Source organism: Vigna unguiculata, chromosome 7 (genome assembly GCF_004118075.2).
Source record: "Vigna unguiculata cultivar IT97K-499-35 chromosome 7, ASM411807v1, whole genome shotgun sequence".
Classification (NCBI taxonomy): Eukaryota; Viridiplantae; Streptophyta; class Magnoliopsida; order Fabales; family Fabaceae; genus Vigna; species Vigna unguiculata.
The window spans coordinates 81972-102686 of NC_040285.1; the positions used below are offsets into that span (position 1 = coordinate 81972).

At 33.6% G+C, this 20715-nt stretch overlaps 2 protein-coding genes across 2 annotated transcripts; both read right to left on the bottom strand.

Annotated features, from left to right (window-relative positions):
* Positions 1-2320: 2320 nt before the first annotated feature.
* On the bottom strand, positions 2321-5834 carry LOC114191916 (protein SIEVE ELEMENT OCCLUSION B-like). The gene is made up of 7 exons (XM_028081371.1): positions 5561-5834; positions 5387-5476; positions 4782-5215; positions 4513-4607; positions 3938-4071; positions 3240-3725; positions 2321-3148 (listed from the first exon to the last, which is right to left on the bottom strand). Exons 1-7 carry the CDS (start codon positions 5768-5770, stop codon positions 2510-2512), a joined length of 2088 nt encoding a protein of 695 aa, XP_027937172.1. The 5' UTR covers positions 5771-5834; the 3' UTR covers positions 2321-2509.
* A 5212-nt stretch (positions 5835-11046) lies between these two features.
* On the bottom strand, positions 11047-16954 carry LOC114191591 (pentatricopeptide repeat-containing protein At1g80270, mitochondrial-like). Its single transcript, XM_028080853.1, has 3 exons — positions 16760-16954; positions 16012-16546; positions 11047-12487 (listed from the first exon to the last, which is right to left on the bottom strand). Exons 1-3 carry the CDS (start codon positions 16792-16794, stop codon positions 11243-11245), a joined length of 1815 nt encoding a protein of 604 aa, XP_027936654.1. The 5' UTR covers positions 16795-16954; the 3' UTR covers positions 11047-11242.
* Between the last annotated feature and the right edge of the window lie 3761 nt (positions 16955-20715).

Consider the following 20715-nt stretch of genomic DNA (forward strand, 5'->3'; position numbering starts at 1 on the left):
CTTATCTAATTTGGCTCAGTCCTCCCACATATATATATATATATATATATATATATATATATATATATATATATATATATATATATATAAATTTACTTATATGTTAGGATCGAGTATTTATCACTAGTTCAAAAGTTATAGTCATTAATCAGAGTATAACTTTTTTTACTAACGTGTATAGTGTATAATGTGTATGTTTACATTCACAACTACATTAAAAAATATAAGTATTTTTCTCTCTGGTTTACATAGGATCTCTTGGATAATAACATAGAGAACCACATCTCACATTTCTAGATGATGTGACACTAAATCAAGTACCATAATACAAATATTATCATATTATTATATAAATATTATTTTGAAATTAAAAAATGTAAAATTATATTTTACTTTTTTCAATAATAAATAGTTGTCTGTGAAATTCGTACCAATATATGATACGGATAAAGTTCGCTTAACAAGATGTTAAATGTTAATTTTTTTAAAAGGAAAATGAAGAACATAAAATTATTTTTAAATTTTTTAATAAATAAATTTTTTTATTAGTGTCGGATATCGACAGATGCAAATAAATTCATTTTAATATCAGATGTTAATAGAGTTGGCAGTCAATACTATGTATAACAAAACTAATTATTTTTTATTTTTCTAATAAGTAACTTTTAAAAAAGTTACAACTAAAATTTTACTTATAAGTTTTAATCTGACATATCACATTTTTTTAAATATTGTATTAAAAAAATTAAACATAAATAAATAAATTAATACGGAAAGGTATTATTAAAACAATTAAAGAGAGAAACCAATAGAGCTGAAACTAGTACTCTATAAAAATTTGAATAAAAATATAATATTATTAAAATATATATTTATGAGATTATATTTCACAAAGATGGAGGCAATAGAAACTTCAGCAAAGAAATTATACGCTGTTACAAATAAGTCGTGAGACAACAAACACTTCAAAAGAATAAAAATAATATGAAGCAATAGAGATTTGAGAACAAATAAAAAATCATTGAAGTCTTATGAAGAATAAGTAAAATAATATTGAAGTCTTCAAGACAAATAGACTCCTTCATATGTTGAAGTCGTCCATAACAAATACAACTTTAACTTTTTACAATAAAAAATTTTTGCCCATGTTAATCACAACAAAAGTGTCACAAACATCGATGACTTCATGTAGTTATTAAAATGGATAATGATATAGTGACATGTAGAATTTGACTATTTCAGTCACAACCATACATGGCACTGACTTATTAATTTTTTTTATAATTTTTAATGAAATTTCACATCGACAGTGTTTGAAAGGTAGAAAGGGTTTGAAAATTAGAAAGAGTTTCAAGATCCAGGAACAAAGTGTGAGGCTGAAACCTGTCTTCAACTGCGTTCGTTTTCTCAAACTGGTCTTCCTTCTTCAACCTCCCGTACACTTCTTGAATCGTTGTTGTTGGTGTGCAACATATTTTTGTTGTTAAAGTGTTCTTCTTTATCTTAACCGCTGATGTTCCTCTTCAATTGGTGATCTTGAACCTATGTTGTTCGTCTTCAAGCCCTGTTATTCTAAAAAACTCATAAATATGCTTATTTATACTTAATAACTACTAACATATGTTACATGATTTTCACATTAGATATCCATGTTAATTATAGTTGAGCAAAAATGATTTTGTTGCTGGCATGTGTAGTAAACTATAAATTCAATTATGTGCTTATTGATGACTTAATAACTCTTAACTCATGATTTATGATTTACACATTAAATATTCATGTTGATTATAATTGAGCAGGAATGATTTTCAGTTGTTGGTTTGTGCAATAAACTGTAAACCTAATTATGTGTTTACCGATGACTTGATAACTATTAACCCATAGTCTATGATTTTCACATTAGATATCGTTGTTGATTATAGTTGAACAGGGTTGGCTTGTGCAGTTGGTAAACTGTAAATTCAATTATATGTTTACTTATGAGTTGTGTCAACCCATAATTTATGATTTGCACATTAAATACTCATGTCGATTATAGTTAAAAAGGAATGATTTATAATGGATTGCTTATTCAATAAAGTGTAAATCCAAATAAGTGCTTAGTGATTACTTAATAATTTTGAACCATGGTATATCATTTGTACATTAGATATATATGTTAATTATAGTTGAACATGGATGATTTTCAATTGTTGATTTGTGCAGTAAAATATAAACCTAATTATGTGTTTATTGATGACTTAAAAACTGTTAATCCATAGTCTATCAACTACACGTTAACAAGCAAGTGCCAAAAGAAGAGAGGAGGAGAATGTAGTAGTTTGATTTTGTGCAAGCCCAAGGTATCTCTTTAATTGAATCAAAATGAATTCAGATAAACAAACAGAAGCTGTTTGAAGCCATTATTTTCAAGCCAAAGAAGGGCACAGAAGAGGCTTCATGGCAACAGCTGACACGCACACAAATGAATTCAACAAAACTCATGATGGACGATGAATGAATGAATGAATTAAGAAGCGTACTTCTTCTCAATCATGACATCGCCACTCTCAGGAACTTCAGCCTGGTTGTGAGTGTGACCATGGCAGCACTTGTAACTCACAGAAGCAATCTCCATGGATCTGCCACAACCAGCATCGGGGCAGTTAATGGGGTGGAGAATGTCAGCAGGGTAGTTAGCCAACTGCATGTGGGAACATTCCTGAGGATAACCGCGCCGCTTCTGCTCATAGTATTCCTTGAAAGCAACGTCAAACCCTGCTTTCTCAAGCACCTTCTCTTTCCATATCTCAAAATCTGCTGCAGTTGCCAGCATCGGTTCCCCTCTCCCCAGAAGCTTCACGTTCGACCCTTTGCTCAGCAGAACCCACCCCGGTTGCTGCTGTTTAAGACACAGCAAGCTCTTTATCTCGTCAATCGTCGGGTCCTTGTGTGTCTTCTGAATCATATTCGCGAACAAGCTCTCTATGCCAATCCAGAACCGAGGAACAATCCTCGGATCTTCCTTTCCGAACGGGTAGTGCTCTATCACTGCGTCCGCCCTCTTGATGATCTCGTGCCTTCTGATTTTCTCCACCGCCAGTGTGAACTCTTGCACCCACTTCCTGTCACTGCCTCCGTAGATGAAGATGAAACTGTCCGCTTTTATCTGATCATTCACAAGTTTATATATTTCCCTTGTCAACACTTAAACACAACCAACAATATTGCTAACAATTTTAACAAGTTTATGCACTTACAATGTCTTGGAGTCTGGGATTCACTTTCTTCATTTCGGCCCAGAACCAGTTCCATTTCTGGGTAAGGACATCATCGTCAGATGGTCTGAAGGGGAAGGCATCGATGCCCCACACGAAAATCATGTGCATGGCATTGTAGTTCACCACTCTTCCCTGGGGGTTCAGCACAGGGATGATAGGTTTGTTCTTGTAGTTCAAGTCCTCCCTTATGAGTCTGATTCCTGCCAAGGGAAAGAAGTATTCCACCACGTACCATGGCATTTCTAGCTTCAGATTATCGTACTCTGCCCTGTGCAGAAGATTCCACTCTTCCACCACCGGCAGCCACAAGATCCTGAAGTCCTCTTTCCTGTATCCTTTCACTTCCTTAGGATCTTCTTGCAATCCCTCGTAGATTGATTGCAGCAGCCGAATCTCATCTCTGATACTGTCCAACCCAGAAATGAACAGCAGCACGTGTTTCTTCCTAAACACTTCGATGCTCACCTGTTTCAAAGGGACATCATCGTACACCAATTCAAGTAATAAAAAACATACAGAAACTATTATATATATGATTCGGACCAATCTCACAATCTTTACATGACACTTCAGAGTTTTATGAAATCTTTTGCATTGCACATAAAACATCGATAGTCACTATAAAGAAGCGTCTCCTTTTACCATTAGTAATTTTTTTTTTTGAAATAATTACTTACCATTTGCCTGGTGAGACCATCGTACACATGTGGGTCGTGAACATCGTTGTGGTAGATAAGAACCTTGATAACCTCTACAATTTCTGTGGGAGTTTGGAGCAACTTCTTACGCCTCCAGTAGTCTTCTAGGTCACCTGAAATAATTATGCAGATGATCCTTATCAGTATTGAATTTCTATTTATATATATATTTCTTTCATGTCAAGGTTACGGTGACTAAAAGGTAAACATTTGAGATGACAACTAATTAATATCAAAAGTGGTTTATACATGAAATTGATTTTTATGTTAATTTCAGAAAAGCAAAAAAATAGGGTAACTGCATTTAATTTATATTAAATACTTCCACACTTTATAACAGATGGATCATGTTTTTCTGTTTACATATCTCTTAAAAACATTTTTTTTTTCTTTTATCATATGTTTTCACTCTATTTTTTTTATGTTTCTCTTTCTTTCTGTCACATTAGCGTATCTATTACTTTGTCATTTTAATGTTTTTTTTTTCTTTCTCATCTCTTTTAACCAACCTAACACTCACTAAATTGGGGTTGATCATAGTTTTTTTCCCTAACCTATTTTCTTCCTGCTCCTGGTCAGATTCGCCTTCAATTTGCTGATAACGGCGGAAAGCTTATCGTCGAAATTCGCTATTTCATATCTGTCATCCCTGCACGAAAGTGATTGCAACATATATATGAGCAATGTTATTTATATAATCAAGTTTATCACAATATATAAGAGAAATCGAAAAAATGAACTACATATAATATGATTGCAGGCTGAGATCATAGGCACATCTAACCCAATGAAGTATATCTAATTAGTGTGAGGATGAACTCACGATTCACCAAGGAAGAAGTCAAAATGATTAGCACAAACAATAGTGGTGATGATTGCCCAGTAAACAGCAACAGGGATCTCTTGCATGGCTTCAGCCAAAGCAGGGACATCCTTCAAGTCATAACCTTTGGTGGAGAGCCTCTCCAACTCAGTGATGCACTCAACTGCGATCAGCAAGTTCTTCACCAAACTGTTGTAGTCAGCAACGGCTTGCCTATTCCTCTCCACGATGTGAACTCGATTCATCTGTGCCAGTGATCTTCCAAGATGGTCTCCCGTTGGAACCTGAACAAGATGCCAAAAATTTCCATACTCCAAAGCCAAAGCAGCTAGAACTAGTATTGCTTTTCCATCCCACGAGTAGCTCCTCAGCTGGTCAAGTATCGACATTGCTGTCTGATGCGCGTGATGCTCGCCATGAGGTGTGTTCATCATCTACACTCTCAAAACTAGTTACTAATTAAGAATACATGCATATATGCATATTCATTCATAGAAAAGTTTGGAGAGCTCAACCATCAAAGTGAAGGTTTGTCATCTCAATTTCATATAAATTTGCATGCATAAGAAGGAGTGGTAATGAATACTATGGTGCAGAATATTGACCTGAGAAGCAATATGCTTGAGTTTAAGGAACGGTGGATCGAAAGTGGACAGAGCAACCTTGTCTTCGATAAGACCAACGGGTGTGCCAGTCTGCAAAAGAAACGGAAAAACGATTAAACACGCATGTTTGTAGAAGCGATGAATGCATAGATTCGTGAGTTGAATGTTAATTACCTTAACAGCAACACTGTCGGCAACTGCAGTAGCACGCTTGATGATGTTGGAAGTGACGTTGAAAAGTGATTCCACATCGTACCTTTCAGCGGTGTGGACGTGAGTGATGTAGACTTTCTCAAGGATCTGATCATCAGTCCAACCCAAAGGGTTCAAAGTGTTGGTTTGAACCAAAGGGGCTGCTGGGGAAAGTGAAGCTGCCAATGCCATTGTCGATGATCTCTTTGTATCTCACAGGTTTTGATGCAAGTGTTGTGGCTTCTGCTCTCACTACTTGGCCTATTTATAACAGTTAGAGTAAGAGTTTAGAGTTGCAGGAAGTGCTTTAGCAAAGAGAACCTAAGAGGCAACTCTTTTTGTGACATGGATGATGGATTTTACCGTTTAGCCTTTTGAGAAGGTGATTGATATGATGTGAGGAGGGGTAGTTTGGAGATTTGGTGATGATTTTTGGTGCAGCTTTTGCTTTAGAAAAGGATTGTTCTCAAAATGTTGAAGGAAGGAATAATTGTGTATTACTAAAGGTTAAAGGAAGCGAATTGATGAGAAGAGTGCGACAAGGTAGCAACGGATACCATCTTCTTTTGTCTCCGTGGGCTCATCCGATATGTAGTAATAACGTAACCTGCATGCATAGGATCACATCGCTTCGATAATGTTAATGAATGATCATGTGATGTGATGTCACCAGTCATCTTATATATCTTTAATACTTAAATTCAAAATTCGATAATTAACAAAACTAAATTATTCTCTGGAACTGTTAAACTATGTGGCACTATGAGAAGGAAAAATCTGACCGACTCTCAAAGTTATTATATATATGGAAATGATTAAAAAAGTGTAAATTATTAGATTTTGCCATTTTAGGTGCTTTATTTAAATCTTATCTTTTATTTCTTCCGGTTCTAGCTCCTGATATTATTACCAAAAGCGGAAAAGCATTTCAAATCTTACTTTATTCTTGTCTTTGAACGAAGTTTTGTACCCAATATAATCATTGGAAATCATAAACCTAAGTGTGTATATATATATATCGATAGAGAGAGAGAATTTGACTAATTTCATTCACAAACCTAGATTATGATATCATCTTTTAATCCTGTTTTTTTATAAATTAAAGACTGTATTTAAGATATTAGAACCAAATTCAGCCTTAGTTTTTTTTTTTTAATTTAGAAGGTAATAATTACTTATAAGCACAGGATAATAATATTTTTCCACTGAACCCAACTATATCAAGAATCAGCTAACTAAAATAAGTTTTTTTTATAACAACTAAAATAACAAATGATAATTTTAATTTATATATAGGTTATTTTAAATTATAAAAAAGTTATTTTTTATTATATTTTATTTTTCTATAATTCGAGAAACTCACGTCTCCTCACTTAAAGGAAGTGAAATATCTTACTGTTGCAGTGTCTTCTCTCTCGGGGTTCTTGAATTTAAATGTGTAGAATGAATCAAGAAATCATATATTAATTAAATTCTATCACTTACTTAAAAGATTTTATATAAGTGAGAATAATTATAAGAAAATTATTAAACGATAATTAATTGTGTGGGTTTGATCTCCTACTGTTGGGAATAGTCCAAGTGTGAGTCAAAAAGTCCCACATTGGATAGAAAAGACAAAGTTAAACACTATATAAGAATAAAGACCCATAACAACATTGCCTTAAGGTTTTGGTGTAAAAGTGGTGTCTAAGGTCTTATATGTGTAAGACTAATGTCATATAACCATATAGAACCACAATCTCTCAATGACCATAACTATGCCATGACAATGACTAATCATAACCATATATGAAAAAATATATATAACCTATCACCTACTAATAATTTGGAGAAATGAGATGGGTAGGTTGGTTTGATGAATTTAGAAGGAGAAGAAATTTTGGGTTTAATTCTTCCAACAACAAAAAACTAGCAAACTAACATTTCAATAAGAAAAAAAAAATCAATTTTAATGATAAAGAATTATTAGTCACTATAGTAACTAATTTATAAAATAAAAGTTAGTAATTACTAAAATAGTTATTATTATGAATAAAAAATTTAATTGGTCGCTAAATTAGTCTCTAATTAAATATATACTAAATTATAAATTAATTTCTCTCGTAATCAAAGTCTTTATCGTTAATGTTAGTAACTATTTTAGGGTTTAATTATAATTTTATTTATTTATAATAATAACTATTTTAATAATCAATAATTTTTTATTTTTTTAATTGGTATTTAAATTGATTAATATACTAATAATTAAAGGTAATACGATGAAGTGTTTAAAAGATTTTATAAAAATATTAGAAATATTATAATTGTATATAATATTTGTAAAAGTCCCATGATATATATTTGTGAGGTTATTATTTAATTTTTGACATCTTTAACGTATTTCTTCCTTATAATTATGCATAATATTTATCTTTATTTACTGATAGTGTTTTTAGGATATTTTCCACTTCACAAACTATCAGTTTCCAACATCCAATGTTCGATTCAATTCTGGAGGCCTCTTTTTCAGCTGAATGATTAACTTGTTCAAGAAGATCGACTCAATACAACAGTATTGAAAAAAACCCTTCAAAAATAAATTCCATGATCACTCCTCTAAACCTGATTTCGTTGTTTAAGAAAAAGCAGATAAAGTAAGAAGTTGCATATCCAAAGTTGAAGGAAAGACGTCTGAATTAAGAACATAGAAGACTTTATTAAGAACATAAAAGACTTTACAGAGGCTAATTGTTGTGTACGTCAAGAACTGAGAGTGTGAGAGCATGTTGCTTTTTAGAAATGTATAAAAGGTTGTTCAGAGGTTCTGAATAATGCTGGTCAATTGCTAAAATAGAAAGTAATTAAGATCTAAAACCCTTTATTATGGGATATAGGGAATTTTATATCCTAATGAGTCATTCGTTTATGCTTTTCAGGTGATACCATATCAATATTTGCCATGTACCTACCGGGCAAAGCTAATTTGGTTTTCATATATTTTGTTTGAATTTTAAATTGAAAAGAAAAAGCACTAAGAAGAAAGTTTTAAAATATCTGCTTTTAAAATTATGTTTTCTTAGTACAGTGTGATGTCTTTATTATTAGTGAGGCTACATAGTTATACTTAACAAAACATAATATTCTTTTATATTGATATAGTAGTTGTTTCTCAATAAACATCCTTCCAGACACAAGATACTCCAAACCTAGAGTTAAAAATATTCAAGTTGCATAATTCTCGAAACTGGTTACAAGTAAATGTTGAAAGAACTACAGTTCCAGCAACAAAAACATTACAGCATAAAGCATCATATTGGAAAACTGGAAACATAAAAAATGTTATTATACATTATCAATGTCAATCAGTAAACTACTCCACAGTCCTGTTCATAGTTATAAAATCCTGGAAAGTATGGAGCAGCAAACTACAAAAGTATTATATAAGCTCAATTTCAAAGGAACAATGGTGAAGAACAAGCTTTGAAGGTGTCTTTGAAGGAAGAAGGAGTCGTGACCAAGCCACTTAGAGAAAGAAAAAGAAGATGTTTGGTTTCTTGGGTTGTTCTAATCACATGCACAACCTATTTATATTTTATCAACACTTAATTTCGTCTAAATAAATAAAATATACGTGAGAAATTTTAGGTGATTATACCATTTTCAATAAAATTGAAAACTAAAATGTAAAAAAAAAGTAAGAAAAATAAAATAAATTATACGTGATTATTATTTAAATAAGATTTAATTATATTTTAAGTACTTGATAAATTTGAAATTTTCAATTAAGTTTTTGACAAATTTTGATGATCTAATTTTTTCGATTGAATCTCATTTTTAACTTTTTTTTTTTAAATTGAATGTGAGTATTGAATGATTGAGATAATTATTATTTTGCCATGTCATTTTGCTAATAGTCACCACATATCATTTTATTATTTATTATTTTAAAAATTTATAATTTATAATTTTAAAGTTTATAATCTTAAATTTTATAATTTTATAATTTTAATACTTTAATTCAAAATTGTATAATTATAAAATTATGATTTTAGGATTATAATTCAAAATTGAAAATGATATTAGGTTTTGATGGTGTTATGTTTTTTAGGATAAAAATATAAAATTATGATATATTTTTAATTTTGAATTCAAATCATAACATCATATTTTTATAAATACAATTTTGGATTAAAATAATAAAATAATAAAAATATAAAATTATACAATCATGAATTATGAACTTCACTAGTCTGATACAAGTGCACGTATCCAGATAATATTTAGTCTAGAAGAGTAATTGTGTGGTATATTCTAAATTAGAAACTTATATGCATATGGACTATTTTATAATGCATTTTGTATCATTTTATTCAACTTACCCTGTATATTTCTTTCTTTGTTTTATCTACTCTTTTCTTTTACCATGGCCACCAATATGGTGAGCACGGGATGATGCGGACCTTAATGCATTAGTGGATGTGGAGAAGTCTTAAGTTCGAGGCTTGAGTTAACTAAATAAAAAATGTATAAAGTTTTGATAGAAACCCTTAATAGTTAAATCCTTAAGTTTTTTCTTATGTTTATATAACTAAATCCTTCTTATGACTGTATAAATATATTATATAAGTGTATGAATTTATCTGTTTTATGTTATTAATTATGGACTTCTTTAGTAGTTTCACTCTTAAATAAAACGTTACAACAATTACATTAGACATCGTATTAACTTGAATTCAAAAGTATAATTGTTGTGGCCAGCAATTTTATGTATAAGTATCTCACAACCTAACCCAATTAATTAAGTATATAAGATGTTAAATATAAGGTGATTGATGCCTAGAATTTATTTGATTATAAGTGAAATGAGATTTTAATGAATAACCAAATTAATAGACCAAAACTAAATCAAATTACCAAATTGTCAAAGCTCAAAATATATTTAATTCGTTAATAGAGCTGATAGTAATGTTATGTTTTTCTATATTAACATAGCATGAATTAATATATTCACAAATTCATCAGAATCTCAGTTCTATTTGTTTGTTGTTTTTATCATAAGGGTTTAACCTAATAATAAACTTTGTTGAGATGAATAAGTATTCAAAAGTATAAATAGTCAAGGCAATAAATTTAATCCACAACTCATACAGGCAACATATGCCGTCAAACTCGGCTTGCCTAAACATCCCTGAAACTTACAAGTTTTTTTTTCCTTGAATTCGGGAAAATGAATCGTCGTATTTGATAGCAGAAAGCTTATAACAACTGAACTAAAATTTCTTGGCCGAAAAGAACCATCAAGTTTGAATATGCTAATATTAAACATTTTTTTCTTTTCCACTAGATACTATAAATACTACTACGAAAAGCGTTAATGTTATTTCATCCAAGCGGGATGGGAGTAACAACATTTATCTACTATCTTGTCCTACGGGTAAAAAGATTGTAGCGTCTAATTAAAAAGGAAGCTTCACAACCAATGGACATTATAGAATCATAAAACCAGGACCTAAGTATTAATATATGCTTAAATACAAAAGTGCATCTAACATGTAAATAGCAGTAAAAGATAAAACATTCAAACTTGGATTGTGCAATATGCAATTCAACTAACTAACAATATAGTAGTTGCATGGAAAGAGTAGAAACAACTGTCGCAGAATACCGAATGTACCAATTTTCTCAATCAAGTAAATCGGAAAGTGCATTTTTCTTAAATGCGTCAACTAGAACCAACTGGCTAGCCACTGATTTGTTGGGAAATAAGTTATCGGCTTTCATCCTCTCTCTAATACCATACGCTGGAACCTTAGCGTTTATATATGCCTGTATCAGAGCTTCGAACTGACTTATTCGAGATGTATAGCCAGACTTTCTCATTGCATGAAAAATCTTCTCCGAGTTATGGACGTCACCCCTCTTTGCGTACTGCCCTAAAATAGCCATATAGGTGCTAAACATTGGTTGCATCTTATACCGTTGGATTGCCTTCTGCAAAATAGAGTCTGCCTTTTCGACTTCACCTGCTTGGATATACAATCTTACAAGTGCATTCCAGGTCAATGGGCCTATTTCGAACCCATTATCTGTCATTCGCTTAACCAGATCCTTACCCTTCTTTAGCATTTTATTATTTGCATATATCATCAGAAGAACAGAGTAGTTGTTGGCATTAAGTTTCCATTTCTTTGACGCCCTCTCAAAAATTGCTTCAGCTTCTTCAATTTTCTTTAACTTTCCCCAAGCTTCAACTGCAGCAAGGCAGTCATCAACCCTAGGCTTTGATTCACAAACCTTCCAAATTCTCTCCACTTCATCGGCCTTTCCCAGATTTGCATAAAGACGAATTAAAGTTGCGCATACCCACCGATTTTCTTTCAAGTTTTCACCTTCTATCTCCTTCAGTACAGTTTCAGCTTTTTCATTAAGCCCAGCTGAGGTATAATGTCTAGCCAAGAGTGTCTGAATTTGGATGTCTGGCTCAATCCCTTCCGCCTTCATTGTCTCCAATACTTGCTCCATTCCAGCAATATCATTGGCGTGGCCCTTCGTGTCTAATAAGATTCTGTAAGTAAAGATACAAGGTTTGACATTCTCTTTTTCCATCAGTAGTAACACATCAGCTATTTTCTTCTTGTCCAACTTCTTGTACAAAAGCAGCAACTGGTTACAAGTAAATGTTGTGAGTGGTAAATCCAAGTCCTTCATTTTGTTGAATATTCTCTCTGTTTCCATCATATTGTTCTGAGCAACGCAGTTAGCCAGCAGCGTTCGGTATAATAGCTCACCTCTAAAAGATTCTGGAACACTCTCAATGTATTTTTCTGCCTTTTGGAGGCCACGTAACTTGGCAATCAAATCGAGTTTAGAAACATAATCTCTCTCAGTAAATTCAAGCTTTTTGTTCGACTCTAACCACTGAAAGAGCTACAGTTCCAAAAAAATAAACATTAGAGCATAAAGCATCATATTAGAAAACTGGAAATTTAAAAAAGGTTATTATACATTATCAATGTCAATCCGTAAATTAAACAGATACACTAGTTATTACCACAACATAGAACACATCAATGGAACAAAACACCGTGCAATTCAACTGAAGGAAAAAAGTGCCACTAAAAAGATTTGCAACTCATCAATATGGGCAAAACACAACTACTCCCCAGTCCTAATCGTAGTTATAAAGTCCTGGAAAGCATGGAGCAGCAAACTACAAAAGTTCTATATAAGTTCAAGAAATTCTACAAGTTTTTCTGTCATAGGTATGCTCAATTCTAAATAGCCAATGAATGCATGCCAATAATAATTTTCTCTGAATAGTTTCATTAATATCTAAACTATATAAGATGAAATGAGTTTTTCAAACTATTATCCACTAATCTGAGTTTTGAGAAAAAGAATCTTCCTGCTGATTGTATGGAAATATTTGGCCTTGTAGACTAGCATTCCATTTCTAACGTTATTCTGCTGCAAATGGTTTGTGTTTCAGATTTAATAATCCATACGTAGTAGTTTTTGAGGTCTGCATGTGTTTCGCAAAAGTTTGAATCCTACAGTTGAAAATAAGACTCTTTTCCAATTACCAATCTTGACTAAACCTATCTGTAAACACATTCCATGCTCGCAACCGGTTTTAACACTGTCCATTAATCCATTTTGGGTGTTCTGTACACACCTTTTGATAAATTGAATTCTGGTTTTGGATTACTTGCTGGAAATTTTGGCTTTTGTGTATGAGGAGTCTAATTAGTTGCTCCAAATTTGGGTGCTGAATCTATGAGATCTGTTTTAGAATACAAGGAGACTTTATTGCTTTAGTTTTTGCCTGATATTTATTTCGGCTGAGGGTAAATGCCCTTAATCTGATTTACAATTTTGAACAAGATTTCCTCAAATTATTGAAACTACTTGGAATTGTAACTTGGTTATGATTCACAAAGTATTGAGTATTACTTATGGAGTTGACTACTTGGAGACTTTTGCCCAGATTGCAAATATGAATACAATACGGTTAGAGTCATATTATCATTAGCAGCAAACAATGATCGGGACCTACACCAATTTGATGTGAATAATGCATTCCTAAATAGAGATCCTGAAGAGGAAATTTACATGGAGTTACCTCCAGGTTATGAGGAAATGGCTGCCTCAGGAACTGTGCAAACTGGAAAAAGCCTTATCTGGATTAAAACAATCTCCCAAAGCATGGTTTGGTAGAATCTCCAATGTGATGACGAGTTTGGGTTATAAACAAAATCAAGGACACCATACTCTTTCTTTCAAACATTCAGTTTTAGGGGAGGTAACGATTTTGCTGGTTTATATAGACGATATTATCGTAATCAGGGATGACAAGAGAGAGCCGTAGAAGCTAAGGGAATGTCTTGCAGCAGAATTTGAATTAAAGATACTAAGAAAACTTAAGTATTTTTTGGGAATTGACGTAGCCTATTCTAAAAAAGGAATCTTTATATCTCAACAAAAATGTCACTGATTTGTTCAAGTAAACAGGCAGAACAGCATGTAAACCAGCAAAAACTCCAATTGATCCAAATATAAAATTAGGAAGTACAAAGGAGGATGTGGTTGTGGATAAAGGAATGTAACAGAGACTTGTGGGCAAGCTTATCTACTTATCCCATACTAGGCCAGACATGCTTTTGCTGTTAGCCTAGTAAATCAATTTATGCACAAACCAAAGGAAGCACATCTACATATTGTCTTCAGAATTGTTCAGTACATAAAAGGTACTCCGACGAGAGGGATACTGTTCAAGAGAAACAAGAGCCTAAGTATCAAATCATATACGGATGCAGACTATGTTGGGTCAATTGTGGACAGGAGATCAACCACCGGATACTGCACATTTCTTGGTGGAAATTTGGTGACCAAGAAAAGCAAAAAACAGAATGTAGTGGCTAGATCAAGTGTCGAAGCAGAATTTAGAGCCATGGCTCAAGGAATATGTGAACTTCTTTGCTAAAGATTATATTAAATGATTTGAAGATGGGAAAAACCTATGAAACTATATTGCGACAATAAACCTGCCATTAGTATAGTTCATAATCCAATGCAACATGATAGGACTGAACAAGTTGAAGTGGATAGGCATTTCATTAAGGAGAAACTAGGCAGTGGGTTGATTTGTACTCCTTTTGTGTCTACACAAGATCAACTTGCAGATAGTCTTACTAAAAGTCTAAATAGTATCACATTTGAAGGAATTGTATCCAAGCTGGGAATGAAAAATATTTATTCACAAAACTTGAGGGGAGTGTCAAGAAGTATGCCGTGAATTTAAGCTTTATTGAGGGAAATTTATATTTACCTTTTATTCAGTTTGTTTGGTTAGATTTGATTCTGAATTTAATATTAGGAGATTGTAACAAGAATAAAATCCCACAACTATAGGGATTTATTCTCCCTAGAATTGTTTACTGTTTTATTTTTTAATTCAATTTTTATCTCAGAACACATGTATAAATATAGGTCAGCTAACGTAATAATTATATGTGAGAAATAAAGAAATTCTTCCCTTCTAAATTTGAGAAACAGCAACTGACAAAAAACTGCAGTAGCAGGATGGCACAGTGTGGGGATGATTTCCATAATGAGATTATAGATCTACAATATATATATATATATATATATATATATATATATATATATATATATATATACACACACACACACACATAACAGTAATTTATGTTATGGATAATACTGGTCAATGCCACAAGATTACTAATTAACGGGATATGTAATATTTAATATATATATATATATATATATATATATGTATATATATATATATATATATATATATGTATACACACACACACAAGGGTGTGCACATGGGAGCATAAAAAATAATATCCTTTTCCCATTATATGAGATTGGCTGCAAGATCAGATGATAGCACTGTGTTCAACTAAAATTAAATTCCCAGAAATACTTCCACTGCGAGACTCACGGACCTTTAGACATTCAAATCACCTCTATCATTTTTTCATTGATGAGTGTCACAGCAATATCTACTTGCATCCTAACAGTCCATATCCTATGCTTTCTTGTACGACTACACAATCATATTAATGTACTCACTTATACCACGCCAACTTTTCCTCCAGCATTCACTACCATAATACACTAAAACTTGATATTGAGCTTGGTAGCTACTTTGTGTTCACAATGTGTGTAGGTGCTTAAAAGAACTATTCAAAATTAAAAATATTTAAAACTTCCTGTTAGTAGCAGAATACAGAGTGATGTAAGAAAAAGATTTGCAAACTGTCACAACACAAGGGTGTAAACAGGGAATGATAAGCAGACTGGGTGAAAAATGTCAAGCAATAAACTTGAAACACCAACGGCAACCTAAATTTGTCCGAAAAATATTTGAAACGTTTAACTGGATAAATTGATGGCATATAAAAGTTTCACAAATTTACCTGGAAAGCCCTCCCATACATTTTACGCTTCCGAAGATTGCGCACAGCCAACAAGACCTCCTTCCGACCTAGTTCTTTCCCTTGTTCGACCCACTTATTGAGAGCAGAATCAACCGACAAACCCGGAGCTTTTACAATTTCCTTGAATAGTTCCGATTGAGTATATCTACCTGGTGATTGTTTCTTGGTTGGATCAGTCTCATCATCAGATAACTCCAGAGCATCATTTAGTTTTTCACCTTCCTCGTCCCCATCAGACAAGTCTGCGTCAGATTCATCATTACTCCCACCCTCCAGCTCACCATCATCCTCTTTCGTGCTGCTAGCATCGGCTTGCGAGGAAAGCCCGCGCCAGCCCACAGCAAAATTCAGGGAAGAAAGGTCCGTGGAGCAAAGCACATCGGCTGGCAGAAATCTACCGTAGGAGATGTTACGAGACTGGTGTATACCACCCTCACCCTCATTTTCAACACAAGTGGTAGGCACTAAATTGGCACAAGAAGCACGGATAGCTCCCGCATTAAGCCCTTGACTCCTACCACAATAAAAAACAAGCATAAACTAATCAGAAGCAGATGCATAAACAAAAATTAAACCAACAGTTTGGGAGAATCATTAGCCTAATCGCAGTGATAACCCTAGTTCACATAATTTGATACAATCAGGCAGTGTGCAGTAGGATTAAACATTAATCATATGATGGTGGAGAATCTGTGTCTGAATGAAAGAGAGTGAATTGGTTGGTTACCTGAGACGAAGTGAAGCTCGACGGAGTGTCCACATGATAAGAACAGAGTGAAAGAGGAAGCGTGAGAAATGGAATGAAGGCTTAAACCCTAGTTAGAAAACCCTCTCCTTTTATATCACCTGGGCAACCCTGCCTAAACCCTCCACACCCTTTTTTTTTTTTTCTTTTACACAAAAATCCTACGTTATAAGAATGAAACTCTTCAATAAATTATACCAGCGGATTTTTATTCTTACTTTTCTGTCTTTCCATTTTTAATCTCTTTATTTTAAAATGCATCATGTTTAATCCTATGAATCATCTAGTGCCGTATAAGAGGAATCAAAATATTTTGGACAGTGTTCTATAGATAGTGATTTGAAGAAAGATATAAAAAATATTATTCTATAAATGAAGCATATCTATTCCTTTCTTACCTTAAGGATTTTCTTAATTTCTTATTCATGAATTTAACACTAATGTTGTTTTGTATGCTATGATCATAGTGCATACATGAATTTGGGATATAATTAATGTTCTCGTCCGTTGATTTGTGAGTGAAAGAAAAAAAGCGGATAATCTTATAATTTTAATTTATTAAACTTTTTTTTATTTATACAAATTATTCAGAAATTTTAACAAATTTTAATAAAATTGTGTTCATCGTCATCTACGAATCCCTTCAAAAAATATATAAAAAAATCATTCACACAAATTTATTCATATCCATTTAAATTCATTCTCATCTACTTCCTCAAATTCATCAGAGAATATATTCAAAAAATTCGTTTTACCAATTTTATTTAGAAATTAAGAGTACATTTATCAACTTTTATCTTTTCCTATTTTTTAATATTGTAACGTCCCATTTAATTTATAAACGCAATTAAAGGAAACGTCACACATAAGATAGAATAACAACGTAGCTCTGGGATTCTCAACATCACCCCTACAAAACTAGGCACACCACAATGTCAACAAAAGCAGGATAACGGTCTAACTAAAAGTTTACAATGTAATAACCACGAATACAGGGGTCATAGCCCTAAAGAAAGCATGAAGGAAAGAAATATGGAATCCAGCCCAAATGGCTAAGCTGCAGAATCGTCGTTCCCTTGTTGACCACGAGAATCTCGCCCATCTGCTCTCATCAATCAAATTGATGATCATCGCAAGAAAGAACAGCCACATACAACACAACCATGCAACAAAACGGGTAAGCTAGAGCCAACACACATACATCATACAGTCAAATACATTATCATCATCTCATATCCATGTAACAGTCAAGCATGTTATGACTCTTCATTCAATACACTACGACTCGACTCGACTCATCCGGATATATATATAACTTGGTCGGATTCAGCGGATGCTTGCACTTGTGGTGGATGCCTCTGCTCGACCCTGAGCTGCTCGATCCTGAGCTATGTAATACAAGTGTTACGATGAATCAAATATTTCTCACCACAAGGTTAGCCCTTACTGGATTTCAGGCTTCCTGCTACTCTCACCACAGGAGTCAGTCCGCTCTAGGTGAGACTAACTGGCTCCTCAGAGTGTCAGGATGCAACCTTACCTTGAATACTTACCTAGTTATACAGATGGGGCACCACCATGGACACCCACTAACAGGAGCCATGGGATTACGTCCCGACCACTGAAGCGTAGCCCCGGAGGTCTCACCTAGAGACCCCAAGGAATTACACGCTGACACGGACCAACATGCATAAAACAACAGTAGGAGAACATCAAAATCATGTTTACAATTCCATACCAACCCTTGAGGTTAATTCCTCATACGCATCATATTTTGAATCCATACCTCTGATCATCACCACCCCATGAGTCTAGGGCCTCATCTCATATTAATACCATGTTCCTTTAGTTCCACACCACTCATTCATTTCACGTGCCAATTTCATATCCAACCCGTCATACACAATTCATAATTCATGCCAAGTACACATAATATTCCATTATATACAGGTTTCTCATCATACAATTCACACTGAAGCCAATATCAATCATCCAAGAATAAACAAGCACCCAAACAGCGTACTGCCTCGCCCAACCCCTCGCTCAGGCTGAAGGGTTTCGCTCAGGCGAGCCCCCCCTTCGCCTAGGCGAGGGTTCGATGGAGCACTCAGGGAACATCACGGGATCTCGCTTAGGCGAGACCCCTCTCGCCTGGGCGAGATGTTCACTCGCTCAAAAGTTCGAGCAGGTCGCCTGGGCGACCTTTCGCGCAAAGGGGTTTAGGCGAGCCTTCGTCAGGCTCGCTTAGGCGAATCCGACTCGCCTGGGCGAGATTATCAGTTCTCGCCCTAGATTCACCTGCAACAGATTCATCATCTCGCCCAACCAAACACACAAAACAGCCCACACATCCAGAACAACGATTTAATCCATGCAAACAGTTCGCAAACTCAAGGAATGACAGGAAACAAACAACCTAGCTCAAACCCTAACTTCCCGTACCTGGAAAAAGGCTAACATTTGGGTTTTTGGGCACGAACAAAGACCACAGCAGCTCCTAGAGTAGTTTAACGAGCTAGAAACAAAAGAATATTATGAAACGAAGCTACCTAGTGCGGTCCCAATAGGAAATCCGAAATAACAGTGCTAACAAAGAGGTATGGGGCGGAAACAACTTACGCGGGGCGAAACTGGTTTAAACAAGCGCGGTGGAGACCAAAGATTGAACCCTAGCTGAGGTGATTGCGGCTGCTCAAAGGTTTGGGAGATCTGTTTCAGCAAAGTGAGAGTGAGTGTGGAATTAGGGCAGACCTAAGGACTTTATACGTTGAGTCGGCCTTAGGCCCACTTACAAGGGCAGTCCACTAACTGTAGGGCAGAAATAAAATGGGGGCCTTACAAATATCTAATAAAATTAATGAATTAATGAATATATAAAAGATGGAGGTAAGAGAAAAAAAATGTCCTTATTAATTTGAATAATACTATTGATGATGTTCTCCAAATTGCGCATAAATCTTGAATTCAATTATCATGAAGGTTTAGAGGTGATTATTAATGTAGGTTTAGAGGTGATTATTAATGTTGTAGACCAAAATATAAATAATATCAAATATGTAATAAGTTTAGAGACTACAATTTACAATGGTGGAATTCAACATATTTCTTGAAAAGTTTAGTGATATTAATACATAAAATGGATTATTTTTTGATGCCCCTACAAAATGATACAAAACTCACTGTACATTAAACTTGGCTTAAATATTAAAGACTGTTTTTAGAAGCTTGAACTTGATGGATGAATCTTATTAATATTGTCTTTCAAAGAAAGAATGGGGAGGATTGGAAAAATTTATACCTTTTATGATATCACTAACTTTATTTCCACCACAAGTTATCCTACTCCCAAGTGTATTTTTTACTAATTTGAAAATTTTAATGTTTTTGTTAAATATGATAAATATTGAATGAATATACTGTCATACTTACATATGGTGCAATTTTTTATCCAAGTACGAAGTCAGAAGCATTGCGTCATTATTATTTAAAAAAAAAAAACACTTGCTTGGGAGCTTAAATTGGAAAATTCAAGAAAAAAACTATATCAAATTTTTGTCCAATATTTCAGAAAGTTTTTATTACATCATCTAATATTCAAAAGTGTAAACATCAACAATTTTCGTAAGGAAACAATTATTTATACTTTTAATTAGAATTTGATTTTTTAAGGGTTGTTCAATTAATGTAATTAAGATTTTTTTTCTTCGATTTTATTCTTTGTAATTGTTTAATTGTATATAGATGATAGTGATGAAGATTATAATTATGGAAAATTAGAAGGGGTGAATTCTCCCACAGTTGTATTCATTTTTGACTCCGACTTTTACCTTACGCATGATAGAGAGGGAGAACAATCAAACATACATGGAGGTTTGGATACGTTGAACTTATTAGTTATGCTTTGATAATGGCCGGGAAGATAGACCGTTCAAAGCCTA

Bases quoted from the DNA above. Each gene is read 5' to 3' on its own strand.
- LOC114191591 (XM_028080853.1), bottom strand. From the start codon at position 16,794: ATGTGGACACTCCGTCGAGCTTCACTTCGTCTCAG. The intron at 16,547-16,759 runs GTAACCAACCAA...TTATTGTGGTAG, and splicing joins CGAGCTTCACTTCGTCTCAG to GAGTCAAGGGCTTAATGCGG. The intron at 12,488-16,011 runs GTAAATTTGTGA...TTGGAACTGTAG, and splicing joins TGTATGGGAGGGCTTTCCAG to CTCTTTCAGTGGTTAGAGTC.
- LOC114191916 (XM_028081371.1), bottom strand. From the start codon at position 5,770: ATGGCATTGGCAGCTTCACTTTCCCCAGCAGCCCCTTTGGTTCAAACC. The intron at 4,608-4,781 runs GTGAGTTCATCC...ACTTTCGTGCAG, and splicing joins GACTTCTTCCTTGGTGAATC to GGATGACAGATATGAAATAG. The intron at 3,726-3,937 runs GTAAGTAATTAT...CCTTTGAAACAG, and splicing joins ATGGTCTCACCAGGCAAATG to GTGAGCATCGAAGTGTTTAG.